At 30.3% G+C, this 25,862-nt stretch overlaps 1 protein-coding gene across 1 annotated transcript; it reads right to left on the bottom strand.

Annotated features, from left to right (window-relative positions):
• Nucleotides 1-1,801: 1,801 nt before the first annotated feature.
• Nucleotides 1,802-15,814, bottom strand: LOC131843561 (odorant receptor coreceptor). Its single transcript, XM_059192235.1, has 10 exons — nucleotides 15,715-15,814; nucleotides 14,076-14,286; nucleotides 11,033-11,169; nucleotides 10,354-10,514; nucleotides 9,436-9,626; nucleotides 7,991-8,224; nucleotides 5,052-5,151; nucleotides 3,012-3,116; nucleotides 2,426-2,581; nucleotides 1,802-1,852 (listed from the first exon to the last, which is right to left on the bottom strand). The coding sequence occupies exons 1-10, from the start codon at nucleotides 15,812-15,814 to the stop codon at nucleotides 1,802-1,804; spliced, it is 1,446 nt and encodes a 481-aa protein (XP_059048218.1).
• Nucleotides 15,815-25,862: the final 10,048 nt, after the last annotated feature.

The raw sequence follows: 25,862 nt of genomic DNA, 5'->3' as shown, positions 1-25,862 counted from the left end.
ATTGTGATTATAATAACAAGGACTAACATAAAAACTAAGATTAGAATAGAAAAATTATTACTAACATTAGTTGATGCCGTTATAAACATATTTATTATTATTAATATACAAAATAATAATAATATAGTAAATATTTTATACAAAAAATATATGTAGGTATTTATTTTTAGTCACGTTATTTCATAACACAAAAGATATGTAGATACAGATAACAAACACTACTTAATTCGATATAGTAAACATTCATGTTTACTATATACTATATTCAATTTTATTCAGCATATATGTGTTGAAACTAAAATTGTTCACAAGAATTAATTATTATATTTAATTGTATAATATATATATATACACAAAAGTCATAAAATATTGTTAAAAATTAAAAACAGAACGTATTGCAATTATGCGATCCTTAGTAATAAAAGGATTACATCTACTAAATTACTTATATCAGCTTAATATAATAAATCTCTTTACTAATTAACATGTATTATAAAACATACAAATTACAACAACAATGTATATAAACTTTTATATTTCTGCAATAAGAAATACAAAACATAGTCATAGATTCTGTATAACAAGAGTACCTACAGGTGCATTGTCTCTCTACGATACAAAACATGTGCTCTTATTAGGTAAAGTCAAATATTTAAATTTATTTTTATACTGATATAAATATTTTTTCAATTGTATAAAAGAAAACTTTAAATAGATCTTGTTATATTATTAATAAAAGTGATTTCGTATTGCTTTGTTTAATATTTTTATAACTATGTACTACAATTGAAGAATTTACATACTACATTTTCAGCTTCTTTGGCGACTAAACTTTGTCTTTCGCGACAAACTGTCGGTGCGAAGTGAAACGCTGCGTTGTATTTGCTAGACTCACCCTATAGAAATCTTCCGAATGAAATCAAACAATTGACTCAAAATACGAATTCATTAAATTCTCGTACATAAACGTTATAAAAATATTAAATCTAGTTACTAAGTATTAAATCTAGATATTATAGATATCAAAATAAATTGTGCATGATTTTGATCCCACGTAACCAGCGCAGTAATAATTTTACATATGTAATCTATTGCGCACTGCGCAAGCTTTTTAGTTGTTTTACTTTAAAAATTAACAGCCGATATTTTTATATTATCTCTTTTTATTATCAAGAATATTGCTTCATTCCTACACTTTGGAGTTACAAATTAATATAAAAGTTAATAGTGATATGAAACATGGACAGTTAGTTAGTTTGACAAAAATATGCAATGCTGGTCGATAATATAATAACCTCCTTATTTATGAAGACAATATTGAAGAGGTTGGTTAGGTTATTTTATGGAAATTATGGTTGAAAAAATATAAATATTGATGATACGGTTATCGTATCATCTAGGCTTAAATATTATAACACACAGCTTTGATTTTATAAAATTCATATATCCATAATTAGTAATTAAACTTAGTTATATATTCTGTATTCATTCCCAATACGAACTATACGCAAATTTGACAAATCAATGTAACAATATCCAATATATTTAATAGTGTAGGCTTCCAAGGCATGAAGATTATTTTGAATATGATTTTTTTATCATGAATCGAAATATTATTGACAAATAATAATGTCATCTTCTAGGTTTAAGATTATTATTACTGTTATCAGGAAACCGATTATCCATAATTAGTAATTAAACTTAGTTATATAATCTAAGCCATATAATATCCCCACATCAAAGTTCTTTACGAACCAACTGCAACAACGTAGAGGCGTATTAACCCTAACGATAAAACTTTTTACTTCAGTTGTACCAACACCATGAAATAAGTTACGACTGCACCCAGCACCTGAAACATAAACGTCGGTTAATATGCCGTTTAGCAAGTTTCGAGATTATAACCGAAATGTAATTTTTTAATAAAAAAATACAATAATAAAAATATTATATTTCTTAGTTAAGCACTGAAAAAATAAGTAAAAAAGATCGATATGCATGTTTAAAAAAATGCTATCAATTATAAACGCTCCTTATTCATAATTAACGTACAATTTGAAATGATCAAGTCCTTAATAAATATAATATTTGGCGTATGGCAGGAATCTGTATGAGAGCGACATAGAATTTAATGACTAGAGGAAACGGAACATCTTTTCGCGTACTTAATCGTATTCTATTTTTTCAAAGATATAATGATTATAAAATGGTGGTCTCTTTCTTGTCAGTTGATTGATTTGAAAATCACACAAAATACACTAGTTTTCGGAAGATTCTATTTTCTTAAAAAGAATTAAAATTCCACTAATTATTTTATAACATAAATAATACAATTTTAATTGTAATTTCACAGCAATGAACAAGGCGAAGGTAGAAATATGTATATACAACTTAAGGTATTACTAGAAGTAATTGTTATACTTACAGAAGCAAAAAGATCCAATGATACTGTGAAGAATTTAGCTCCCGAGATGCTCATTGCCTTCTGACATTGCTGACAGACGATCTGAACAAAGGTCTTGGCTTCCTCAGAACCATCATACCATTGACAGGAGTATGCAGCTTCCATCACAGATGAGCTCTTAAAATAGAGGTGAAGAGTATGAGGCAAATGTCGATAAATTTAATAAAAAAAACAAAGCACCTTGTCTATTATTGTTTTTTCTATTAACCGAAATTTATTAAAAGGAAACTTTGAACAAAGACATTTACGTGAATGAGTACCTCTGTCTCACCTATTTCAACTGTTTCAGTTGAAGGGTGAGATAAGACAGTGAAATTACAGGATATCGAAGTGCTACGAGCGGAGATGACGTGCGTCTACGGCTCCGTACATATATATGCATATATGGGAGACGATTACCACTTCAATGGTAGACCGCCAGCTTGTTTGCTGATCCAATAAAAAAACAAGAAGTAGTTTCGTTTATACTACGTACGTCAAGCACCATTTATCATCAGGTTGGCATAAACAAAATGTAATATAAATATATTAAAATAAAAAAACATACCTCTTCAATCAGTCGATTACCGAAAATACAAAAGTGAAACACTTGTCCCAGTGTATAGCTGAGGTACCCAAGTGTACTAAACGCGTACACATTAACACCGTCAATCTAAAACAAAAATCAACTAAAAGCCAAGTCATTTAGAGTGGAAGTATGGTTACCATTACAGTATTATACCACAAAAGTAAATTATTAGGTAGAATGAATAGTGTATACATTAGGTATATTGAAAGAAATTAAAAAAAATAAAAGTCTGTAAGTTTATGTAAATCTGGCAAATGTATGAATAACAATAAAAAAGTATGGTCTCATATTACTCAATTTGTCGGGCGATTACCCTATTCCGTTTGATTGGCACATTTGGTTACCACTTTTCGCTTACTTGGAATTGCGCCAATTGAAGGAAGAACATTAGGTTGATCTGAGAACTCTGAGAGAGTCTGTGACCACGCGAACATATGAGAGTTATTTGAAGTTGATTAGGACATTAACTTTATTCAGATACTATTATGGAGTCGATTAGAGCATTTCTATAAAGGATGGAGCGTATCAAGCAATATATAATCGAATGGTACAGCATCGTTCGCACTGCCCGTTCAGATTAAACCTGATAATGTGAGCCCAAAATAACAGTCAAAATTATTTTATACAAGATTTTAGTATTTATATTTATTAACTAATTTATGAATTTAACGAGAATTCAGTTACCGCAATATGTACAGATAATAGCCATGAAATAGTCATAAGTATTTATTGCTTTTCATATTCGATCTAAACGGACACCAATCTATCTTTTCATTTACAAACTGGGCTTAATCTTTCTTAAAAAAATATTTCCATAACCTTTCCTTTGATTTTTTTGTCGCCCGTATATTTTTTCACTCTGCAGTATCAGACCCCTAAGAGTTCATGTTTTACCCACAAATCGCATTTCGGAAGTTTCTTTGTGGAATCATTCGCAACATTACAAGGTTCGAAACATTACAAGGTTGACCCAAAGTCGGCTTAGTGCCGTCATTTGTCAATATTTACTACCGAAACTCGCCTCTTTTTGAGTTCTTTGTAATATTTTGTACGTTGAAATAAAAGTTACGTGTTATTCCGCTTGCAGCTATATAAAGTTGTTCTTTAAAATTTGTTATTTATTACCCAATACTATATCAAATATGAAACATTGAACATTTGTTACTTTGTCTTTCCTTGCGTTATTTGTGTGTAAATAGTAATCTTTATAAATTTTCTTTAAGATATAATGAAATCGTAAAATCGTCACGAGGTAAAAACTATCAATTTATCCATTTGTGTGTTAAGATTTCACATAAAAAGGCTGCAGGTATATTCGCAGAATATATTATTAAAAATATGTTTAACGTGTTCAATAAACATAAATTACTAGCGATTTGCCACGATCTCGCACGGGCATCAAACAAAAATTTCAATAATTATGAGTTTTATTACCCAAATACATACATATACATGTGTCGATATTGATGTCTATAGAACTGTAATACATCACTTTGCTCTGTTGACAATAATTTCCGCAGCGTATCCGACATAATGTTTTTTTTTTTGTAATTTTCACACGTATATATATACATATCGAAGTTTTTATATGGATCCTTAACGTTTTTGAAAATATTCTATCTCCTACATTCATCAGGAATTTTTTTTTTCAAATTGGTACAGTAGTTTCGAAGCCTATTCAATGCACACAAGATAAAGAAGCCTTTATTTCTGTGCTATTATACATTATCTTTTTATTTCATTTTTTTGTTACATTTCATGTTCATTCGTATTATTATATTATAGTATAAATTTATTATTATTATATATATTTTTTTACAATTATTATTTGCACATTTATTAAGTAGTTTAATTTTCTATGTTTAATTATTAATTTCATTATCTATATTATATCCCGCAGTACAGAGTGCCTTATGGCAAAGGCCTCCTCTAATTCCTTCCAGTGTACTGTATTTTGGATACATAATGCAAACAAACAAACAGTTAAATAATAATTTTTGTATAGACAAGTATACATACCTTGGTAGCCTGATAAGCCAGTAGAGTAAGCGTAATAGTAGAAATTAACATGTGGAACAGTAGAGCAGTACCATAAGTGTCCCCTATGGATGCCACTAGTCTGCGAAATAAATGTATGATTACCATTCATAGATATTGCCTCCATAAATGAAATAATTAAAAAATAGATAAAAATTAATATTTTTATTGTTGTTTTCCATTATCTTTATATATAAAAATTACGTGTCATGTTGTTTGTCCGCGTTGGACTCCAAAACTACTGAACCGATTGCAAATTTAACTTGCACATTGTTTGCAATTTGATCTAACTTGAAAGATAATATAGTTTACATGTCAATTTATAGTCGCAATATTATTTTATTGCCTAAGCCACAGCAACGCGTGGCTGCTAGTACATATTATAAAACGTAAGACATAAGTATATATACAGAGATTATGTTTTTTCAATTGCCGATATTTCGACACTGTTATGAAGGTAATACCTCTAAAAATGTGTATAAATGTAAAAATCGTGTAAATTCTCTATAAATATATATGTTTTTTATTTTCTTTTATAAATGAAATATCTAATATAAAAATAGTTAGCACCTACATGAAATAAAACCATGTAAATTTAACAAACCCTTTATTTCTCTTTTTAAGTTATTGTACAATAAATTGGTATGATAATTAATTAATCGGCTCTGAACTCGAATAGTATTAAGATAAATAAGATCCTGTGGACCTCTGTTTCGGTTAGGTTACACCAGCCGTGGTCACGAGTTGACTGGGATATAGCTTTGCCAATGTCAGTAGGTGTCAGCAGTTTGTTCAACTATCATCACTAGATTGTTTAACGAAAGATCGTGACATGCAACACTATTAATTTGCCAGACTACGTTTACTATACAAATGATAGTAATAATAATGTTAGGACAATTCACACAGCGCGATCTAGACCCTACAAGCTATAGCTAACTATAGCTTGTGTTATGGGTATTAGACAACTGATACGAATACATAGATATTAAGTACATACATAGAACAATCATACTCATGCATTATTTAAATTATTAACCGGGTCTTAACACGAATAATTTTATGGCAAATAAATGTATTTACCTCTCTCTAGTCCAACCTAGTCGAAACGTCGATGTATATTAAAAGACCCGGTTAATAATTTAAATAATGTATATTAAACACGAAAGTTTAAAAAAAAATCATACTCATGAATTCAAATGTTTGTGCCGTAAGAGGAATCGAACTCGCGACCATCGGAAGTAAGGCGGTATGCTATACCGCTTGACCACCGAGGCCCTCAAATAATAGAATGTACAATTTTATATATAGATGAAATCGATAGTTTGTATACTGTACTAAGTTATACTTTAAAAAATTCAGTATCAAAGTGATTAAAATAAATAATACGACAATTTGAATCGATCGATGTCCTTTTGTAACGACAGTTCAATACTGGACAACTGTTCTTTCTCTCACACTTGGACTTCACAAGGACGTGGGAAATATTATATGTAGATCGATCCATTTACATACAATTTATTACGTGGCAATATAAAAAGCTATTTTTATAGCTTTTTTTTACTTTAAATGGGAACGTTGATGAACTATATCCATTTAGGTCCATATGGGACACCGAATACAACATCCAAGCTTGTGTAATAAAAAAAATGTATTGTAGGAAATATATAAATCTATATATAAATGTAAATATTAATCTATATACATAAATAAATTACGTTTCCGTATCTAGTAATTTCATACTGATTGGTAACCAATGTGATATAATTTATACGAACTTACATAGTCATATATCTATACTGACAATACAGATAACATAATATTACATATGGCAACAATACTACACAGTTAAGTGTCTTGCACATTACTGTTGGCTGAATCTGTATTCCGAAAGGTTGGTATAATTAATCTTGAATATTTAAAGATGAAACTGACTGAAAAAGTGTATCAGTTGAGTTCCTTGCCAGATCTTCTCAATTGAAGTAGCCGAACGTAGGGTAATAATAAGTTATCCATAAGAGGTCGAAAGGTCCTATGTCATTTAATAATTTTGTGTATGTGTTTGAAAAATAAATCGACTATTCGATATTAAATGTATTATGAAAACGTTCTATCATGAAAAATCACTCCATACTTATATTAAAAAAGTGAAAACCCAAAACAATGAGACCAGAATTTTTATGTGTTTATGCGCATTAATCTCAGACTAATTTGGGTGCAGTTTTCACAGATTTTGTGTAGTAAGCGTCGTATCACAAAAAGGTACACAGGTTCAGACGCGAGCAGGAGTTAGTAGAGAAATCATATTTTATTTGAAAACTGTAAATTACTTTTCAGATGTGAAATTTTTTGTTGAAGAGTCTAGAAATAAGTAATACAATCATAATCATCATGAGTTTACAGCCCAATGAAATTCAATCAATTTTAATAATTGAGTAAATGTTAGCTTAAAAATGAGATGAAATTAAATTGAATTGCTTCAATAAAATATTAGTCGATGTTTCTTTTTAACATAAGATAAATTTGAATTTATAAAGACTCATAGAATATAAAATTGTTTTATCGTGATTATAAAATGTACAGATATAGGTATACCTATAGATATATCTGTACATAATAATAATAACTCAGGACAATTAACACAGCACCGTCTAGTTCTAAGCTAAGCAGATCTGGTGATATAGATAGTTATCTAAATTATATATACATTTAAACAAAAAAATTTTGAATTTTTTTTTTGTAAATGTATATACAATGTACGTAGAAAACACCCTGACCAACACTAACAATCCCATTTATGCATACAAATGTTAGCATCGTGAGAGGAATCGAACTCGAGACCATCGTAAGGCAGGTATGTTACACTGTTAAGCTACTGAGTCCGGCAATTTATAATGTAAGTATGTATTCAATGCACTAACCTCACAACGTGCTTGTGTCTTTCCACCCAGTACTTAATAGCAGATCTGGCTAGCATCTCCTGCTTCTGAGTTAAACCATTAGGATTGTTGGTAGTGGGCTGTCCAAAGGTTTGCAGTCTGCCGCCAGCGCCGCGAAGAGTAATTCCGAAGTCCTGCTGAGTGGAGTATATACCACGGATATCCAAGTCTGTAGGTTCTGGTACCTTTTCAGACTTCTCTGTTAAAATAAAGTTACTATAGTATAATGTAATAAAAAACAGTACGATACAGATATAGACATTTATTTATAAAATTTTAATATAAAGATTTAGACTACATTCACAACGCTGAAATGGTGCATCTCGAGTTTTAGTCGGTTCTTATGATATTATATAGGATTGTTAAAACAGTAGTAGCAAATCTGCTGTGAGCAGTATAATGCTCAAACCCACAGGCGCCATCCTCAACCACCACTGGTCGACGTCAAACGTTGCGTCGATGACGGCATCACACAATCGACCAGTGAGAAGCACCGCTCATCACGCGACACATATGAGCACCAATAAAAACTCCACAGCCATGTAATTTAAAAAACGTTAAGTTGTTGCAATAAACGCTTCATGAGAAGAGGTCACAGTTTCATTTAAAAATAGTCTTCCTTACCAAAAAACAAATTAACAAGGATATTCGCAGTAATAAAATACCAGAGTCTGTTATAAATCTGCCAGAAAAAAGATTTAAATGTCAAATAAAACAGTTCCTTTGCAAAAAAGCTTACTATAAAATTGAAGAATTCGTTAACGATAATAATGTTTTTATAGAAAAACTTTAAATCTATAGCACTGACAATATTATCTGATTACATTAATAATGAGTGCGTAGCGACTTCTATATTGATTATCGCATGCCTCTTACTTGTTATACTGTAATTATTTATATAAAAAAAAACATCTATTAAAAAGAGCAACACACAAGTTTCTTGCTCATTCTTCTTGTGATGAATCTGCATTCCGAATGAGTGGTAGAATCAAAATATGACTGTTCAAAAGTGCTTGTAATGAATTTATTTTAATAAAGATTATTTCTATTTCTAATGCGAAATTCCCTTCAAATTTACGTGATTTTGCGGCAATGTAGTAATTGGGGGAATAATTAGTGTAATGATAAATTAACAAACAGACAGACATAGCTTTGAGTAGCAATAATAACCCGTAACAATAAACAGAGCACCATCTAGTCACAAACTAATCAGAACTTATGTCATACGTACTAAGCACGATAGAAATACTTTCCTACATTCTTTTTTTTATACCCAGAAAGAAAAGAGATGTGTAGAAAATACCCAGATCAATAAAAACAATCATGCTCATGAATAAAAATGTATATATTGTACTGGCATACACTATACACAGCGAGGAGGTACTGATCACTGTCCATAATTGAACAGAATCTAAACTATGCTAAACTAACCTGTAGACGAAGCTCTAAACAATTCAGCAGTATTTGGTCGGTATGTGTCCAAAGATGCGCTCAATTCCATCAGCGGTTTCATAATAGCCTTCAGATGCTGAAGCTGTTCACAGGCGAAGATGAGCCAGGAGCAAAACATTACGTCCATTAAATTGGCTATGGCCATTGAGAAAAGTAGCCAATACACCTGCGTGAAAATAAAATTGTAATTTAAAACTATTGAAGCATTTGCTTGCGTTTAGTTGATCGACTTTTTAAGAGTAGTTTAAAAAAGTATTTAAATGCGTACTTCAATTATTTATAAACAACAATTCTGCAAAGTTTGAAACAATTGGGACTACTCAGTAAAAAGTTAAAAAAATATTAATTATTCTCTCAGCCCATAAACCTTTCTACAACCGTCTTCAGACAATATTAATGGTAACGCTGTTAGAAATCAATAATAGTAGATAATATGAAGAAGTCTAATCATGGAGGTTAGCCCAGTGAGCAAACTACGGCCACCTTATGGAAAGTGGTAATCGTCACCTATATATGTACATAGCAGACGCCAGTGATACCGCCATTCCGAAGGACAAAGTTATTATTGGTACCCAATGAGTAAAATATTTGGGCATATCTTATCCAACTTAATGAACTAAAGTTTTCAAAATAATAATATTATTTAATAATATTGGATCAGTTGGACTCGACCGCGACTCTTTAATAGACTTTGTGTAAAATTTCCTTTAACATCTTCTATACATATATAAACAAAGTCCCTCGCCACGTCTGTGTGTATCGTCTGTAATAATGTCAAAAACTACCGAATGGATTTTCATGCAGTTTTTATCCCTAATTAAAGTGATTTCAAAGAAAGGTTGTGATATATTGTGTAAAGACAGAATGGGTTGCTATTATTAGTATAAACAAACCTGCAGAGCAAAAGCGACTATATACATAGTTCCACCCATGGCATTAAATGGATACCAAGCTTTGAGGGGCAGCCTTGGAGCAGGTTCGGTCATAGTCTCATTGGTCTCCTTGTTAGCAATGAACCGCACTGATTCGCCGAAAAACGTTATCGTAACCCAACCTAAAACATTATTTAATGATGTTTAGAAATATAAAAACTCTACAAATACTTAATAATTAATTCTATACAGTAAAAAAAAAACTAATATAGAATAAGTTGTAGGTGAAATGTTTATTTTAATTTTACTAGCCACTTCTTAAAAATTAACATACTCTACACATCAATTACAGGCATATGAGTGTTTTATAACAGTTTTATATATTTTAGGGATTAGATGCTTTGATTTCGATAAATAACTTTAATGTACTATCTATTTAATATAGAACAGCTAAATTCAAAGTGCTCTCTAAAACAGATACGTAATTATCTGTATTTATACTGTCAATTTGAATATGTGCTCAAAGGTAGCTTATCTAATGAAAATAATAATAATAATTTATATGGTATATCAATTTATCCTCATTAAATAAAAAAAAAGTCTAAATCGTTTCAAATTATACAAAAAACACGGCGGACTTGAAAACATCCTCTGTTCTTAAAGTCGGTTGAAAGAGTTAATACTAGTACTATATACTTACTAGCTACAGCTAAGACAGTGACGCCACAGATGCAGTAGAGCAGCCTCCTCATTTTAGTTAGAGCAAGCTGATGGTAACGGGCATCCGACTCCGTGAATAAAGGATGACTATTTGACTGGTTCCATACTGCTAAGGTTCTGGAGGAAGGATTGAAAATAAGTAACTGTTTGGCATAGATACATTGCATGGCATGTTAGATTGTTTCTAAATTATTTTATCTACAGTAATAATTATTAAAATAATTTAGAAACAATGTAAACAAAGGTAGACTTATTCCTAGAAGAGATCTTATCCAGTCAACTCAAAACATTAATATAGTTAGTGATGAGTGGGTAATATTTGGTAGAAACATAAAAAAATAAAGGCGCTTGAGTTTTAAAAAGTAACATACAGACTGACAGACTTACTTCCCAATTAATAATATTTATATTGATTTGTAAATATTTCTATATATTTTATATTAAAGAAATGTTATTATACAATTAATCATTTATAAAACAAGTGTAATGTTGATTATTATTACCAAATTAACATTTTCCTTTATTAAACAATTAAAATCATAAATTATAAATTATGCTATGTAATAAATGTCAAAATAATAATTCAACAGAATGTAAGTTGTTATGAATAAATAAAATAAAAAAACAATGGCAGCGAAATTTAATTTTGACATAATAGAGAGAACCTATATTCTTTTCCTTTATTAAACACGGTTTAGTATTAATTTTATTCCGACATTATGATTGTTTGTATCGGTCTGGGTATTATTTCTATATATTATGTATGTATTTACAAAAAACATATTTATGTATTAATATCAGTTTTCTAGTACTCATAACACAAGCTCTGCTTAGCTTGGGACTAAATGGCGCTGTGTGAATTGTCCTGGGTTATTATTATTATCTTATTTCTTCGTTATTTTTTATATTGTTATGTTTATTTTTCACATAAAACAAATAATGTACTGAATAACATATTCTGCAAAGATTATTCTTACTGTTTCACTGTATTCATAACAACGTAACAATATTTTTGCCGCTTATTATTCTGCAAAGTTTGTTTATTTTAAGTTATTTAAGCATGAGTTAGTAGGAATGTTGTTCTTCCTTTTATCCTACCTCAATAAAGAAATGTTTTATCTGTGTTTTTAAAGAGTAAACCTACGCAGACTTTAGATATGGCATAACAATGTCCGTTTACATACTTTATTTTAGTTTTAAGATTTTTGCGTGTCCTTTTTTTTGTTTACTTAAATTATTAAGGAACCTACAAAATTCTCATTTTGGCAATAGTTATAAAATCATGTATACTACGCGATCTTTTTCAAATATAATTTTAATAATTAATAGTAAATTGTTTAGAAAAAATAATTCATAGTAAGCATATCCATGAGAAACCCAAATTATAAGCGTAATAAAAAATAATTAAAAAAAAAACAGTTCAACGACTTAGAAAAATAATTAAAGAGCTCTTAAGCAATCATAAAAAATATATTATATACCTAAACATTGAATAACTATTTGCAAGTCAGTCAAATCTCTGTTAAGATAAAAGAAAATGGAGGCGTCGACGCGGAGAAAATTATTTTCTATTCAAAAGCCTTTGTGTTCGCTTGTTAAATTAAAATTGGGTGGAAATGAATTTTCTTTGTAGCGACCCAACGATGAGATTATTATTTTTGTTTATTTCTTCGGTGACATTCTCGCCACGTTTTTGAGACGCTCTTGAAAACTTGAAAGGTGTTAAATGTTCGGAGTTTTTCATAAACAGGTTTTCTCTCCAAAATTACTTAGATGAGTGCCTAATATATTTATTCAGTTCATTTAGTCGTAGATCTGATTAAATGTCTTAAATAGACTGCATGACATCTTAATAGATAAGTATTTTTTTATTTTATGTATTTTTTCTTTACATGTCATATAAAGAAATCTTAACCAGGGGAAAAACCGTTTATCTTTGTATATTTACTTAAAAATTACATTAAACTTAATATAATATAATTATTATTACATTAATTATTATTACATATTTAATTCTTATAATATTAAATTAAATAAAAGTGTTTTTTTTATATCCACATCTTTATATATGTGATATTCATAAAGTATTTCTTTTATTATATAAATAAAATAAGCTTATTAAATAAATATATAAAGACATAATAAAAGATAATATGATGAAAAACACCTTGGATGGAGTTTTATATGAAAATCTAATGGATATTTCTATGCAAATCGGATAACGACTATGCTTTACAATTTCGTCCTGAGTCTACACACATAATACCATGTTATTAAAAATTGTACTGGTATCTATGAACAATAATATTTCGCTTATACTTAAGAGTACGCGTGTCGAATAGTGTAATATAAAAAAGAAATGAAAATTATAAAGTCAACTGAGTGGCTAACTGCGGAAAATAAAATCCACGTATGGAGGTAAATGCCTTATTATTCCATAATAAAATACGTCCATAATATCCATTCATAATTGTAGAAAGCAGATTTGTGAACTGTATTTTAATTTCAGACAATTTAAATAAATAAATTATGTTTATAGTGAAAATATTTTTTATTTATAAACTCTATTTTCCGCAGTTAGCCACTCATTTAGGCCGTTGTGCGTGATGCGTCTTGCGTGCATGCCAGTAGTGTACAGATTAATAGAATCAACAAAATAAGTAATTATACCAGAGCCTCTAACAAATGACTGAATCAAATCGCTACTTAACTATATCTACATCATGAAAATAAAGAACCTTGGACAATTAACACAGCGCCATCTAGTCCCTCAGTAAGCAGTGCTTGTGTTATGTTATAAATACTTAGATATTTTTTGTAAATACTTTCATATTATATATAGAAAACACCTAGACGGACACACACAATCATACTCATGAATACAAATGTTTGCACCGTGCGAGGAATCGAACCGCGACTATCGGAAGTAAAGCGGAACTAACCGCTAGACCACCGAGGCCGTTAAATAAATAATAAAGTACAGCGTTCTAATAGAATATAATACCTGCATGTTAATACATCACCTGTAAAAACTCTTCGAGTTAAGAGCGAAGAATAGCAATTTAATGATAGAATGGGCAAAGAAAAGAACGGTAATGGTGTTGGCTGTGAGCTCATTGACTTCATCGGAGTATTGGGCCATGTTGACTGCCATACATACATAGTTAACGACTATCAATACAGCGTGGACGCTGCTATAGACTTTACGTAGAAGCATGGACATGCCAGAGTTATCTGCAATGATACTTTGCGTTAGCTTCTTTAAAACATACTTTTATAAAAAATAAAACAAAATATTTTATAAGGAAACAACATAGATATCAAGGATTTCATAGTTTAGTACCCCCTTCCCCGTCATTCTTATTAAGTGACGTACACTGGGGACGCCTATTAAATAACAAACAGCAGTTCCAAAATTACATTTATTTCAATTTAAAACTTTTCTTAATAAAATCACAGATAAAGTTTAGGTTTCGAAATATGACTTCGCAAATATTTTTTATACTCTTTGTCATATTATGTCTCACTTGGTTGACTCCCTCCACGTCCCTTACTTTATTGATAGTAGATATTGATAAAATATAGAGATATACATTTAATTTATTATATATACTGTCAATAAAATTAAGGGTATGATATAGCTTACAATTTAAGGATAATCCATATGGATTCTCCTTGCTATTTTTGATACTTCAGTTGAAATTTCAAGATGAAAGGCATAATAATAACTTTTCTCGAAATAATTTCTTGGTTCTTCGGACAATACAGGAGTAGAACCAATTCATTAGCAAAATTGTTAACATATAATAACATGATATATGTTGTACTGTTCATGCATAGGCGACTTACAACTTACCATGAGATAGTCAACTAGTTTGCCATTCCATAAAATCACTATTCGAGTTATTCTTTTGTCAACAAAATGTACTTGTTAGCATTTAACTCACAAAGCCAAAAAATTGCTCCTTAACATACATTTTATCTAAATTGAAACACATTCTCAAGCAAATCCCTTTTCTGTTCACAAAATGTTCTGTTACACGAATATTCATGCGGCTGTATATTTAATGAAATCTCAAGGAAAACCTTTCTGCCTAAAGTACTTATGTACGAAACAATACGTATATGTTTACGCGCCTACTCAATTCAATATGGAAATCTTAGTAGAAATATTATTTATTACTTTGCAGTTAGCTGCGATTTCGTCAACTTTTCTTAAATACATAGAAATAGAAGCACTATCTTATTAGTTTTATTATTTATAGAAATAAACTTTATGCATATAAATACTTTTGAACAGTAATATTTTTTTTATTCAACCACTAATTTGGGACACAGACTCATTACAAGAAGAATAAGTAGAAAAATTACGTGTTGCTTTAAAAGAGTAAAATTGTAGGCTATCTGTTATGTATGTACATTTAGTTAGAACAACATTTATTTAAAAGAACAACAGAGATAGGTCTCTATCCTCGTGATACAATCTATTTTGATGTCAAACTGTAGAATGGCAGACAGACATACTATCACATTTATAATGTTAATATTATTACATGCATCACGACTATTATCCCAAATGGGGTACTCAGAGGCATTGTCTGTTTGCTGTCGACGTTATGTTGAACAAACACTGGTAAAATAAATATGTTTTCTACAACATACCTGAATGATAATTAAATAGAAAATGACCGGCTGCCTGCATCAATTTGATGTTAGGCATCAAATCGGTCACAAGACCCTGCGTTTTCACTTTGGTCATCATCTGAAATCATTACATAACAACAATTAATAATAACAAATTTCTGTATTTAAAAATATTAAATGTAAATGCATGTTCTCCAGTTTTACTACTCCAAACATTGAAATAATTTAAATCATAAGATTATTTGTATCTTATTATTGTGTCATATCTAATACAATTCTATGAATTTAATATAAAAATGAATTATTTATTTTACTAATTCCACAAATAAATATTTCTTCCCGTAATTTCATTCGTATTATATAACATATCTTAAAATTCTTATATAGCGAAAATAATTATTTTTAATCGGGTACACGATCTAATTAACATTGAAAATGTCACTGAATATTTTAGATTCTAAATTTATGAAAGTTATTTATTAATTATTTAGTAGTAATAATAATAGTAAACATATTACACTAAGTATAAAATAATCTTTCCTTACTTTTATGTACATGCAGAGTTGCTCAAAGAATATTAATAAATTACTTTTATTATTATTCTGTAAACTTTTTTAAATACTTCACAGACCAGCTACGTATATGTAGTAATGACAAAACCATCAGGTCGTTATCAAAATTATAGAAGAATCCATTTTTTATATAATAATGATATAAAATAATAAAATTTATAATATTAATATAATTTTCTCTTAGCATAGTGATATCAGAATATTCTAAAAGTGGTAAATAATGAATATTCAAGAGTATGAATTACTTTTTTTAAAGGGCTAAATGTCAGAATTAGTGATAATAAATTTAAATGTAGTGTGGGAAAAAAGAGATGATAATTATTTATACATCATTTTATTTACGATGCAGATTTATAATACATTGGATTTGTAAGATGGATGCTATAATAAATGATGATAGAATTTTGAAAATTAAATGTTAATCATACGTTTTAATTACCTTGTCAAATTTTTAGTTCTCTATTCTCAAAAGAAATTAAATCGCAGTAACTGTTACGTTACGTTCAATTGGTTAACCAAACCATTTCGTTGTCTTCAAGTTGTCTGTAAACGTGCAACGTACTCATGCGTCTACCGTGGAATGGATAGATTAATTGATTTTTCAAACACCACTGTACCAACAGTTTTGCACTGACGTGTTTCAATTTCAAAGTCACACACACCAATAGGCTGGAGGTTCTATACTTGGGAACCAACACGTGGCGAGTGGACCGTGGGATAGTAATTTCTGTATTTTAATTATTTATACACCACTCTTGTTTTCTTATGAATTAGGTGATAGCACACTATTACACGATCGATGATATTGAAATTAATGTTTGTTGAAAGAGTGCAAACTGTGTTTTGTCGGCCATTTTGTTTATTTTCCTCATTTGTTTATATTTGTCTAAAACTTTGTTGTTTGTTTTATTTGTTTTGGAGTGTGTATACATTGGTTTTGACGTAAGACTAATTAAATAACTTTGTACCAATATCTTGGCCCGTCTAGATCTGGCGTAAGTTCTATACTAGAACGTGTATCTAAAGCTACACCAGCAGGCTCCAATCAGATTTGGCTGGGCAGGAAGAGAAACATGAGCGGTGAAGGTGAGTGTTGATGTATGTCGGCAAGGTGACCCTTAAACCTACACCCGGGTCAAAAGTCCCAGGAACTGCTTGGGGTTTCCCTCGTTGTCACACAACGGATGCGACTTCCTCATGGTGAATCCATGGAATACTAAGAAGTTTGACAAGAGATAGTGGATTATTTAAACTCCATAAGTAAATTCCGGAAACACTGCTCGATATGAGAATTTCTTTCACCATTTTAAAGATACACTGTTCCAGTGTCACAACAAGCTTATATGCTTGTATTATTTCCCATAAGACTCCATATATCCCGACTCATGTTCCCGAGCTAATCTGCAGCGGACTACAAATATAAGAAATACTGTTATAAAGTAAATGGTAAACAAAATAGACTATATAAAAATTCTCAAAAATAATTTTATTCTGTTAACTTAACGCGAATGTATTTCATATATTTAAAATCTTTAAGGAACAACAAATTTTACCTTTTCGTAACTTTAAAGGAAATCATGGTTATATACACAAAATTCAGAAAATTACTTATTCACAGCACCTTAAAATACCTTTTGCAAAATTCACCGACGTAAATATTGAAATTCTCAATATATAATGTCGCTTGGAGTTCTTTGATCATTTGACAGCCAACTTCAATAAAGCAACTTGGGTTTATCACTTCGAGGCGATGAGGGATGGCCAGTTTGTTAAAATTGCCTTTTGGCCTTTGAATAAAGTAACTTACTGCTCTTAAACTACGGTTTAGTTTGGCTTGACTGAATGTGTGACTGTGAATAATATTTTGTATACACCCAAGAAAATAACATGAATTTAGCTATCATTTCTCATGAACTGTCTTTTAAAGTTCAGAATTAATGGAGATAAAGTTTAATATCAGAAACTGAGGGCCCTTGTAATTTTAACGTTTCATTAACCTTTATAGCTTGCTTACTAAGAAAAATTGCTCCTACGGACATTGACATTGCAGTACTCCAGTCAGCTTGTGACCACAGCTAGTGCAACCTAGTTGAAACTTTGAGAGAGTTTGATTGATACGTTTATTTTCCATATTTATGTATATATATAATATATTATATAAAGAATATACAAATTATTCGTGTTAAACCCTGATTAACTGTATTAATAATGTACTAAAAATACCCTTCCCTCCAATTACATATACAATATTTTTCGACGTACCTCTACGACATACATTATATTCACTTTAAAATGTGTGATTATAATAATAAAAAAACACTTTTTTTGCAATCTCATCTAAGATATTGTCTTTCATTGATAGATTTGAATGAGATTGAGTGTATTTAAATGTTCAGAGTAATCTGCGGTACGACTAATCCGATTTTAAAAATTCTTATTTTGTTAGATAACCCCTTTGTCGAGAAGGGTTATAATATACATAACATCACGTTACGCTGAAAAGGAACAGAGCTGTAGTAAGAAATGTTGTTGTTTGTTGTTGTTGAAAATGTGACGTAAGTAACGCGAGTCAACTAATAATATATGTATACTTACATACGTATATGTAACATTTTGATGATGTTACAGGCATCATGACGATAGGACTATATGAAGAAAGTGATTTGCTTACTTAAGCACTGTTTTAAGCTTAAATCGAGGTTGTTTGCACTTTACATATATATAGTGTATAACCGTAATATTTACCATGATAATATTTATGAGCTCCCGATATTTCGACGCTGTTACAAAGGTCTTTGTCATGGGTCGACAATACCAGGAACTCATAAATAATAATATCTTGATAAATGTCACGTTTATATATTGAATATTTACTTAAACTTATTTCTAGTACTACCTACTCTATTAAAAAAAAGTAGTAAAGAACTCAAAGGACGACCTTCCAAACGCATAAATAGCTTATTCACCAAATAACGGAGGTAGGGTGAGAATTTCCCTTCCTTAACAAGTTTGTTTCAAGTTTTAATTAAAACATAAGCCATTCCCTCTGTATCTCATTTGATAGTTGTTTGAAATAAATTACAAATTCATTATAAAATCTTCCGTTTTCACTCCTGTTGCAGATCCGTCTTACGATAGACTGTTATTAAAACAGGAAATATCGGACAAAATTTTAAACTTTATGTTTCATAGTAGGTAATTGTGCATTGTTATAATAAATGTCGGGTAGGCTAAATTAGCAATAATGGCTCAACTAACAACTGGTCTTTGAGTCACGTCCTCCTTGCATACATAGCATCATGATGACACTGAATGTTCTAAAATATTTAAATCTTTTACATAAAATTTAATTATTATTAAATTTTCTTGATCTTAAGAACATAAAATAAATTAAAATTGATTCAGTGTAACAATAAGAAGCAATATGTTTAAATGCATTATGAAATCAAATCACTTTCATAATCTTGAAGTCAGCATTACAGGTTTGGTTCTGTTGATGGTAGCTTGGTGGTGGCTTTATTCGGGCGTTTAAGGCGATCGATAGACATTAAATTATTAGCCATTTGTGGTCAATAATATCCTTTATTGTACACACACAAAAGAAAAAAATAACAGTTATAAGATAAATGTATACATGAGCGAGCTTATCTCTAAAAAGAGATTCCTTCCAGCCAACCTAGAAAATGTTACAGGATAATATGGTCAATAAATCACCCATACATATGTGTATGAGAAAAGAAAAATATATTATAAGAAATATACTAAAAAAATATTGAAACATTTTTTCTGAATTAAAACTGTTTGAAAAATTAAAAGCAAATTTTAGTTTATTTTTAAATGACATTTTTATTAATTTTAAAATATCTGACTGTGCACAACCATATATGATTTATTTTCTCAATTTTTTTAAATCTAATCTTTATTTAGCTTTAAATATGTTACTGTGCTCGGATACATAGGATTCTTTTTCTAAGATAGTAACTACGCACCAACATTTTTAATGAAACTACAACATTTATTCATTCATTCATTAGTTCTATCATGATATTATTATGAAATAGACAAATAAACATGACGAGCCAAGATAATTTACAAACTTACATGAAACTTGATCTAAACTTGGGAGATATCTCGTTGGGAATACATAAACCAATTTACTAGTCCACTACGAGTTGCACGCTCTGGATTTTACGAAGATTAGTAAAGTATTAACTAGTTGCTACTTTACTACCTTCACTTGTAAGTTTGTTGTTCAACTAAACTCATATTTTGTGTGCCATCCATATAATCTAAGTTATCTAAGTTCAACTTAGTTAATTTTACGGCTCCGTTGGCGCAGCGATTACAAAATTAAGTTAAGCGGTTTGAAATATTTTCTAAGTATAGTCTAATTCAATTTATAATTAATACTTGCTGTACCCGCGACTTCGTCCGCGTGGAATTTAACTTTATTTTCTAAAATAAAAGTAGCCTATGTTATTATTTATTACATCAGAAACCTGCCAAAAAAAGTCCCGTTTAAATCGGTCCAGCCATTTCAGAGATTAGCCGGAACAAACAGACCGACAGACAGACAGAGAAAAATGGTAAAAAAAAATATTTTGGTATATGTACCGTATTTATAATAATCAAATCGATATAGTAAAATACGGTTATTTCAATATTACAAACAGACACTCCAATTTTATTTATATGTAGGTATAGATTAACAATTACAATGTTGTGAAACTAATCTTATATATAAAATACTCGTGTCACAGTTTTCGTTCCCATACTCCTCCGAAACGGCTTGACCGATTCTCATGAAATTTTGTGAGCGTATTGAGTAGGTCTGAGAATCGGCCAACATCTATTTTTCATCCCCCTAAATGTTAGGGGTAGTCCAACCCTAAATTTTTTATTTTATTTTAAGGCACAACAACGTTTGCCGTGACAGCTAGTATAATATAGATATATGCTTGTTAACACTCATGCTTGGTATTAACATCTTCATACAGCTATCATGCGCCCGTCACCCTAATGTTGCTGCTGCGGCTGCGCGCCATGCTGTATTGTGCATCTGTGGTGGTGCATTACGTTTACGCGGGAAAATAAAAAACTACAAAATTGGCTTTATTCTCCAGACATCCTGTCACATATTGTGCTATTCACTAATCATTATTTTATACTATTTATGTATGCAATTTACTTTTGTTATTATAAAATACCTATATACACAACAAACCCGAATATAAATATGACCCCTAGTGACATACCTAACAAAGCCTATGTATTTTTACGACTAAACGACTGAACTTTTTTTTATATTAAAATAGATAGACAACTAGTTTAGTATATATAGTATAGTTCTTAATGTTTCTTAACGGTCCTACAATTGTCCAGGATTATTGTAATTATTTTTTAATTATCTCTTAAAATATTTGTATTAATTCTGTAAACCTTTTAAAAGGAAAAACCAATAATCGTGTGAATAACGAAAAAAGAAATATTAAGGAACCAGACTTCGATTCAGAGTTCAAGATTTTATATTTAGATTCAGAGGTTTTAAATTAAAATAACGTTGAAACCAAGATATTTTTTTTTATAGAAACAATCTCTAGTATAGAGAGTAGAGAGTCTATCATTACATAGTAGAAAACAAAGTCGCTGTCGCTGTGTCGTGTTTTATTTTTAATAAATAGAGTGATTCCAGATGAAGGTTCATATGTATAATACATGTATACCCGAGCGAAGCCGGGACGAGTAGCTAGTATTATAATAAAAAGGCCATAAATTTTACACAACATGTCTAGTTTTCATTTCAGATCACACTTGCGAAGTTTATCTTATGAAAATGAATTTAGTTTCGATATATTATGAACCCTACATGGCTTACATAAGTTTTATAATACGTTGTATATACGCCTTTACAAGTTACGCTTTAGCAAACTGAATTTAATCCACTACCTAGCATCCTAGTGTACTGAATTTCGGTGAGAATCAACGCTGTAGTATATCAACCATACACTGTCTATCTATCTCTTACTTAGTATATATATAATATTATGTTATCTGTGGTATATATACTTGACAACCTCAGTGGTTTAGTGGTCTAGCACACCTCTTTACGTCCGATAGTCGCGGGTTCGATTCCTCGCACGGCACAAACATTTGTATTCATGAGTATGATTGATTGTATCGGTCTGGGTGTTTTCTATGTATATTATGTATGTATTTACAAAAAACAAAGTATTTATATCAGTTGTCTAATACCCATAACACTAGCTCTGCTTACCGTAGGACTAGACGGCGCTGTGTTAATTGTTCAGGGTTATTTATTATTATTATTATATGTAACAGATTTAACTAATATATCCATTCTAATATTATAAATGTAAAAGCCTATCTGTCTGACTATTTATTAAATTTTCACGACTAAATAAATCTTAATAAAATTTTATATGAAGATAAATGGTACCACATTTGGTACACATATAGTCTAGACCCTGAGAAATGACATAGGCTACTTTTTAATGCGAAAAAAAGGTTCTAAGTGGTTGAAAGGGGAATGGAAAGGCTATAAGGGATTATCGTCATTTTTAAAGCTAGAAGTGTGGAACTTATTTTTTAGGCTGTTGATTAAATGTAAATAAATATAACATTCAAAGTTTCTAAGAAATTTACCCTTAAAATAAAATAGGTAATGAATGCTTGTATGGAAAATCGTCATTGGCTAGAAAGGTGAAACTATTTTGTTTTTATTTTTTGGGTTAGATTTTCTTTTATTGTTCAAAGTCACTATTTCACGCAGACGTGGAAGTAGTCGTAGCACAGTTAATTTAATTGTAAAAGCAGTAACAGTTGATTATTTGAAAGAAATAAATATTATTTATCGTCTGTTTGTAATATTGAAATAGCGGTTTATTACTACAAATACAAAATTTAAATATAAATACATATAAATATAAGGTACATACACCAAAATAACATTTGTTACAATTTTTGGCTGTCTGTTTGTTCCGTGAAAAGACTGGAACGATATTGATTTTACAAAAATTTCTTTAGTTTAGAAAAATAAAGTTAAATTCCATTCGCGGACGAAGGCGCGGGTGAAGCTAGTTACACATATATATATATATATATATATGTATTTATACGAGTTATTATTTGATAGATGTAAATCATAAAAAAAGAACGATTTACATTGCAAAAAATATTGCTAATTAGATCTAAGCAGAAATAAATTCTTGTGTAACTGAATCCTATTTGAAAGCACAATAATGTCTGTGGACTAAAACGAAACGTCATCGAGGTGTATATTTGTAGCAACGCCATCTAGTAGTAATCGGCGCGCACTTCATACGTTGAACTGAAATATTTACGCATTTTACTACTAGAGAGTGTATAGAGATAAATTCTTTTATTTTTCAGACTATTCTAATGCTGTTGGCCGTAGTTGGCCTTTACAGCTTCAATGGACGATAGGGGGCGAATGCAGATGGCACTTTAAACCCGCTGAAGGGCTTATGTAGCACCCAAAGACGAACTCCCGCCTAACGGATACGATTTTATTCTAAGGACATCACTAGGGTTTCGAACCTCATCTCAGACCATCGTAATTTGGATCCCCGTTTGAATTGGACAGGGAAGCAATTCGAAGGGCGACCAGGAGCACCGATGAAAACTATACAGTCATTCATTAAAAATTTAAGAGCGACCCTCTTGTCGGTGGAGATCTTGCCACTTTCCACGATCTTCCACCGTACTCTTTAAACCTTGGTACGACACAATTCCAATTGTATCTATAATTTTCTTAATGTAGCTCTGCATTGGCTTTCCTTCTATCTTTCCCTGAATAATAACTTTAATGAATTGACCGTGCCGTATCAATTATCCTAACATATTTCCTCGCTAAACAAACTATCTGTATACAAATAAAATTAAAGTGTCTGTCTGTAATTTCAAATTAATAGCTTCCCACGAATTGCACATGAAAGTGAATACGATATACTTACATAAATAATTAAGTAAAAAAAAATGTCTGTCTGTTTGTTCTTGTTAATCTCTGAAACGGTTGGACTGATTTTGACGGGACTTTCACCCGTAGATAGTTAATGTAATAGAATTAACTTAGGCTAATTAAATTTTAAAGAAATTTTGTTTTAATTATAATTAACGCGGGCGAAGTCACTAGTTACTTATATAGCATTTATATTAAGTAAAATGGAACGATCAAAAGATATATTGCTATGAGACACAAGTATATAATAATTTCTAAATATAATAATTAATAAAAATATTTTCAATTAGGATGTTCGTAACTCAATCAGGCTTAACTATGTTTTAATTAAATTTCGTACACAAATAGAGAAAATGATTTTCAAATTATAACATGGAATAAATTAATAAGCTCTCCTAGAAGACTTTTCATGTTTTTGTTAAAATATTACTCTGCGTATATAAAAATAAAAACTGCAAACTACTCTGTACTACACAATCTCGATTTGATATATTTTTTTATAATCTGTTCCTTTTGTAACAACTACCTACTCCCGGTCATTCGTTGTACGCATTACTTTCCTGTTGTTCTGTAATTACTGAAAAAAATTGCCTACTCCAAAGATCCAAGTAATATTTAATTATACCGCAATTTAGATCAGTTTTTTTTATATTCATCAAGATATAATGAACAAAAATAAAGCAGTTTAATTAAAATTTCAACAGAAACATTGCGGTGATAAAATAAGCTTTTATTTAAGCCGGTTGCTTAATGAAATCTAAATGCTTCCACTAAAACTTGCTTCTACCTCGTCTTTACGCAAAATTAGGACATTTAGTACAACAGGTAAATCTGGTAGATATACAAACGTGTACCGTATTGCTGTTGTTATAAGACTCATTTATGTATTTCTGTTATTCACTGTAAGAATGATAAGTTGGGAAAACTGTCTCATAGGGGTTACTAAAGTTTGTGACTTAAGCCAGGTCAGAACGCAGTGTGTCCTGGTGATTAATATAGTTAAAGAGTAATATTAGTTCCTCTACGATATCTGTAGTACTTTGTAGATATCTATTTATCTTTAAGATTTTATATGTCTATAAATATATAAACCTAGATATTTAACGCAGTGCCATCTAGTCCCACGGTAAGCAGAGCTTGCGTTATGGGTACTAGACAACTGATATAAATACTTAGATTTTTTTGTAAAGACATACATAATATACATAGAAAACACCCAGACCGATACAAACAATGATAATCATAAATACAAATATTTGCACCGTTCGAGGAATCGAACCCGCGACTATCGAATGTAAAGCGGTGCTAAACCGCTTGACCACCAAGACTATCTAATGGTGGAATGAACAAAAACATAAAGCCAGTGTTAAGTTTTTGGTAGTTTAGAAAATGAATTATTTATTAGATAGTGAATAACATTATCCGTGCCCTGACTGCTATGTATGAAATTTCCATATTTATAATGGTAACTCAATGACTGACTTCTGACACTTGACCAGGTCACAACTAATGTTATTAGTATGTACCATACTATGTACCTGTAGTACTCAAATAATACACATTAACAAGGACGAGGCTTACGATGTGATGATATT

Source organism: Achroia grisella, unplaced genomic scaffold (genome assembly GCF_030625045.1).
Source record: "Achroia grisella isolate CSIRO2021 unplaced genomic scaffold, CSIRO_AGI_Agris_v1 utg319, whole genome shotgun sequence".
Taxonomy (NCBI): Eukaryota; Metazoa; Arthropoda; class Insecta; order Lepidoptera; family Pyralidae; genus Achroia; species Achroia grisella.
Note: the sequence above shows the minus strand (reverse complement) of the source record. Positions and strands in the feature narration are given on the sequence as shown.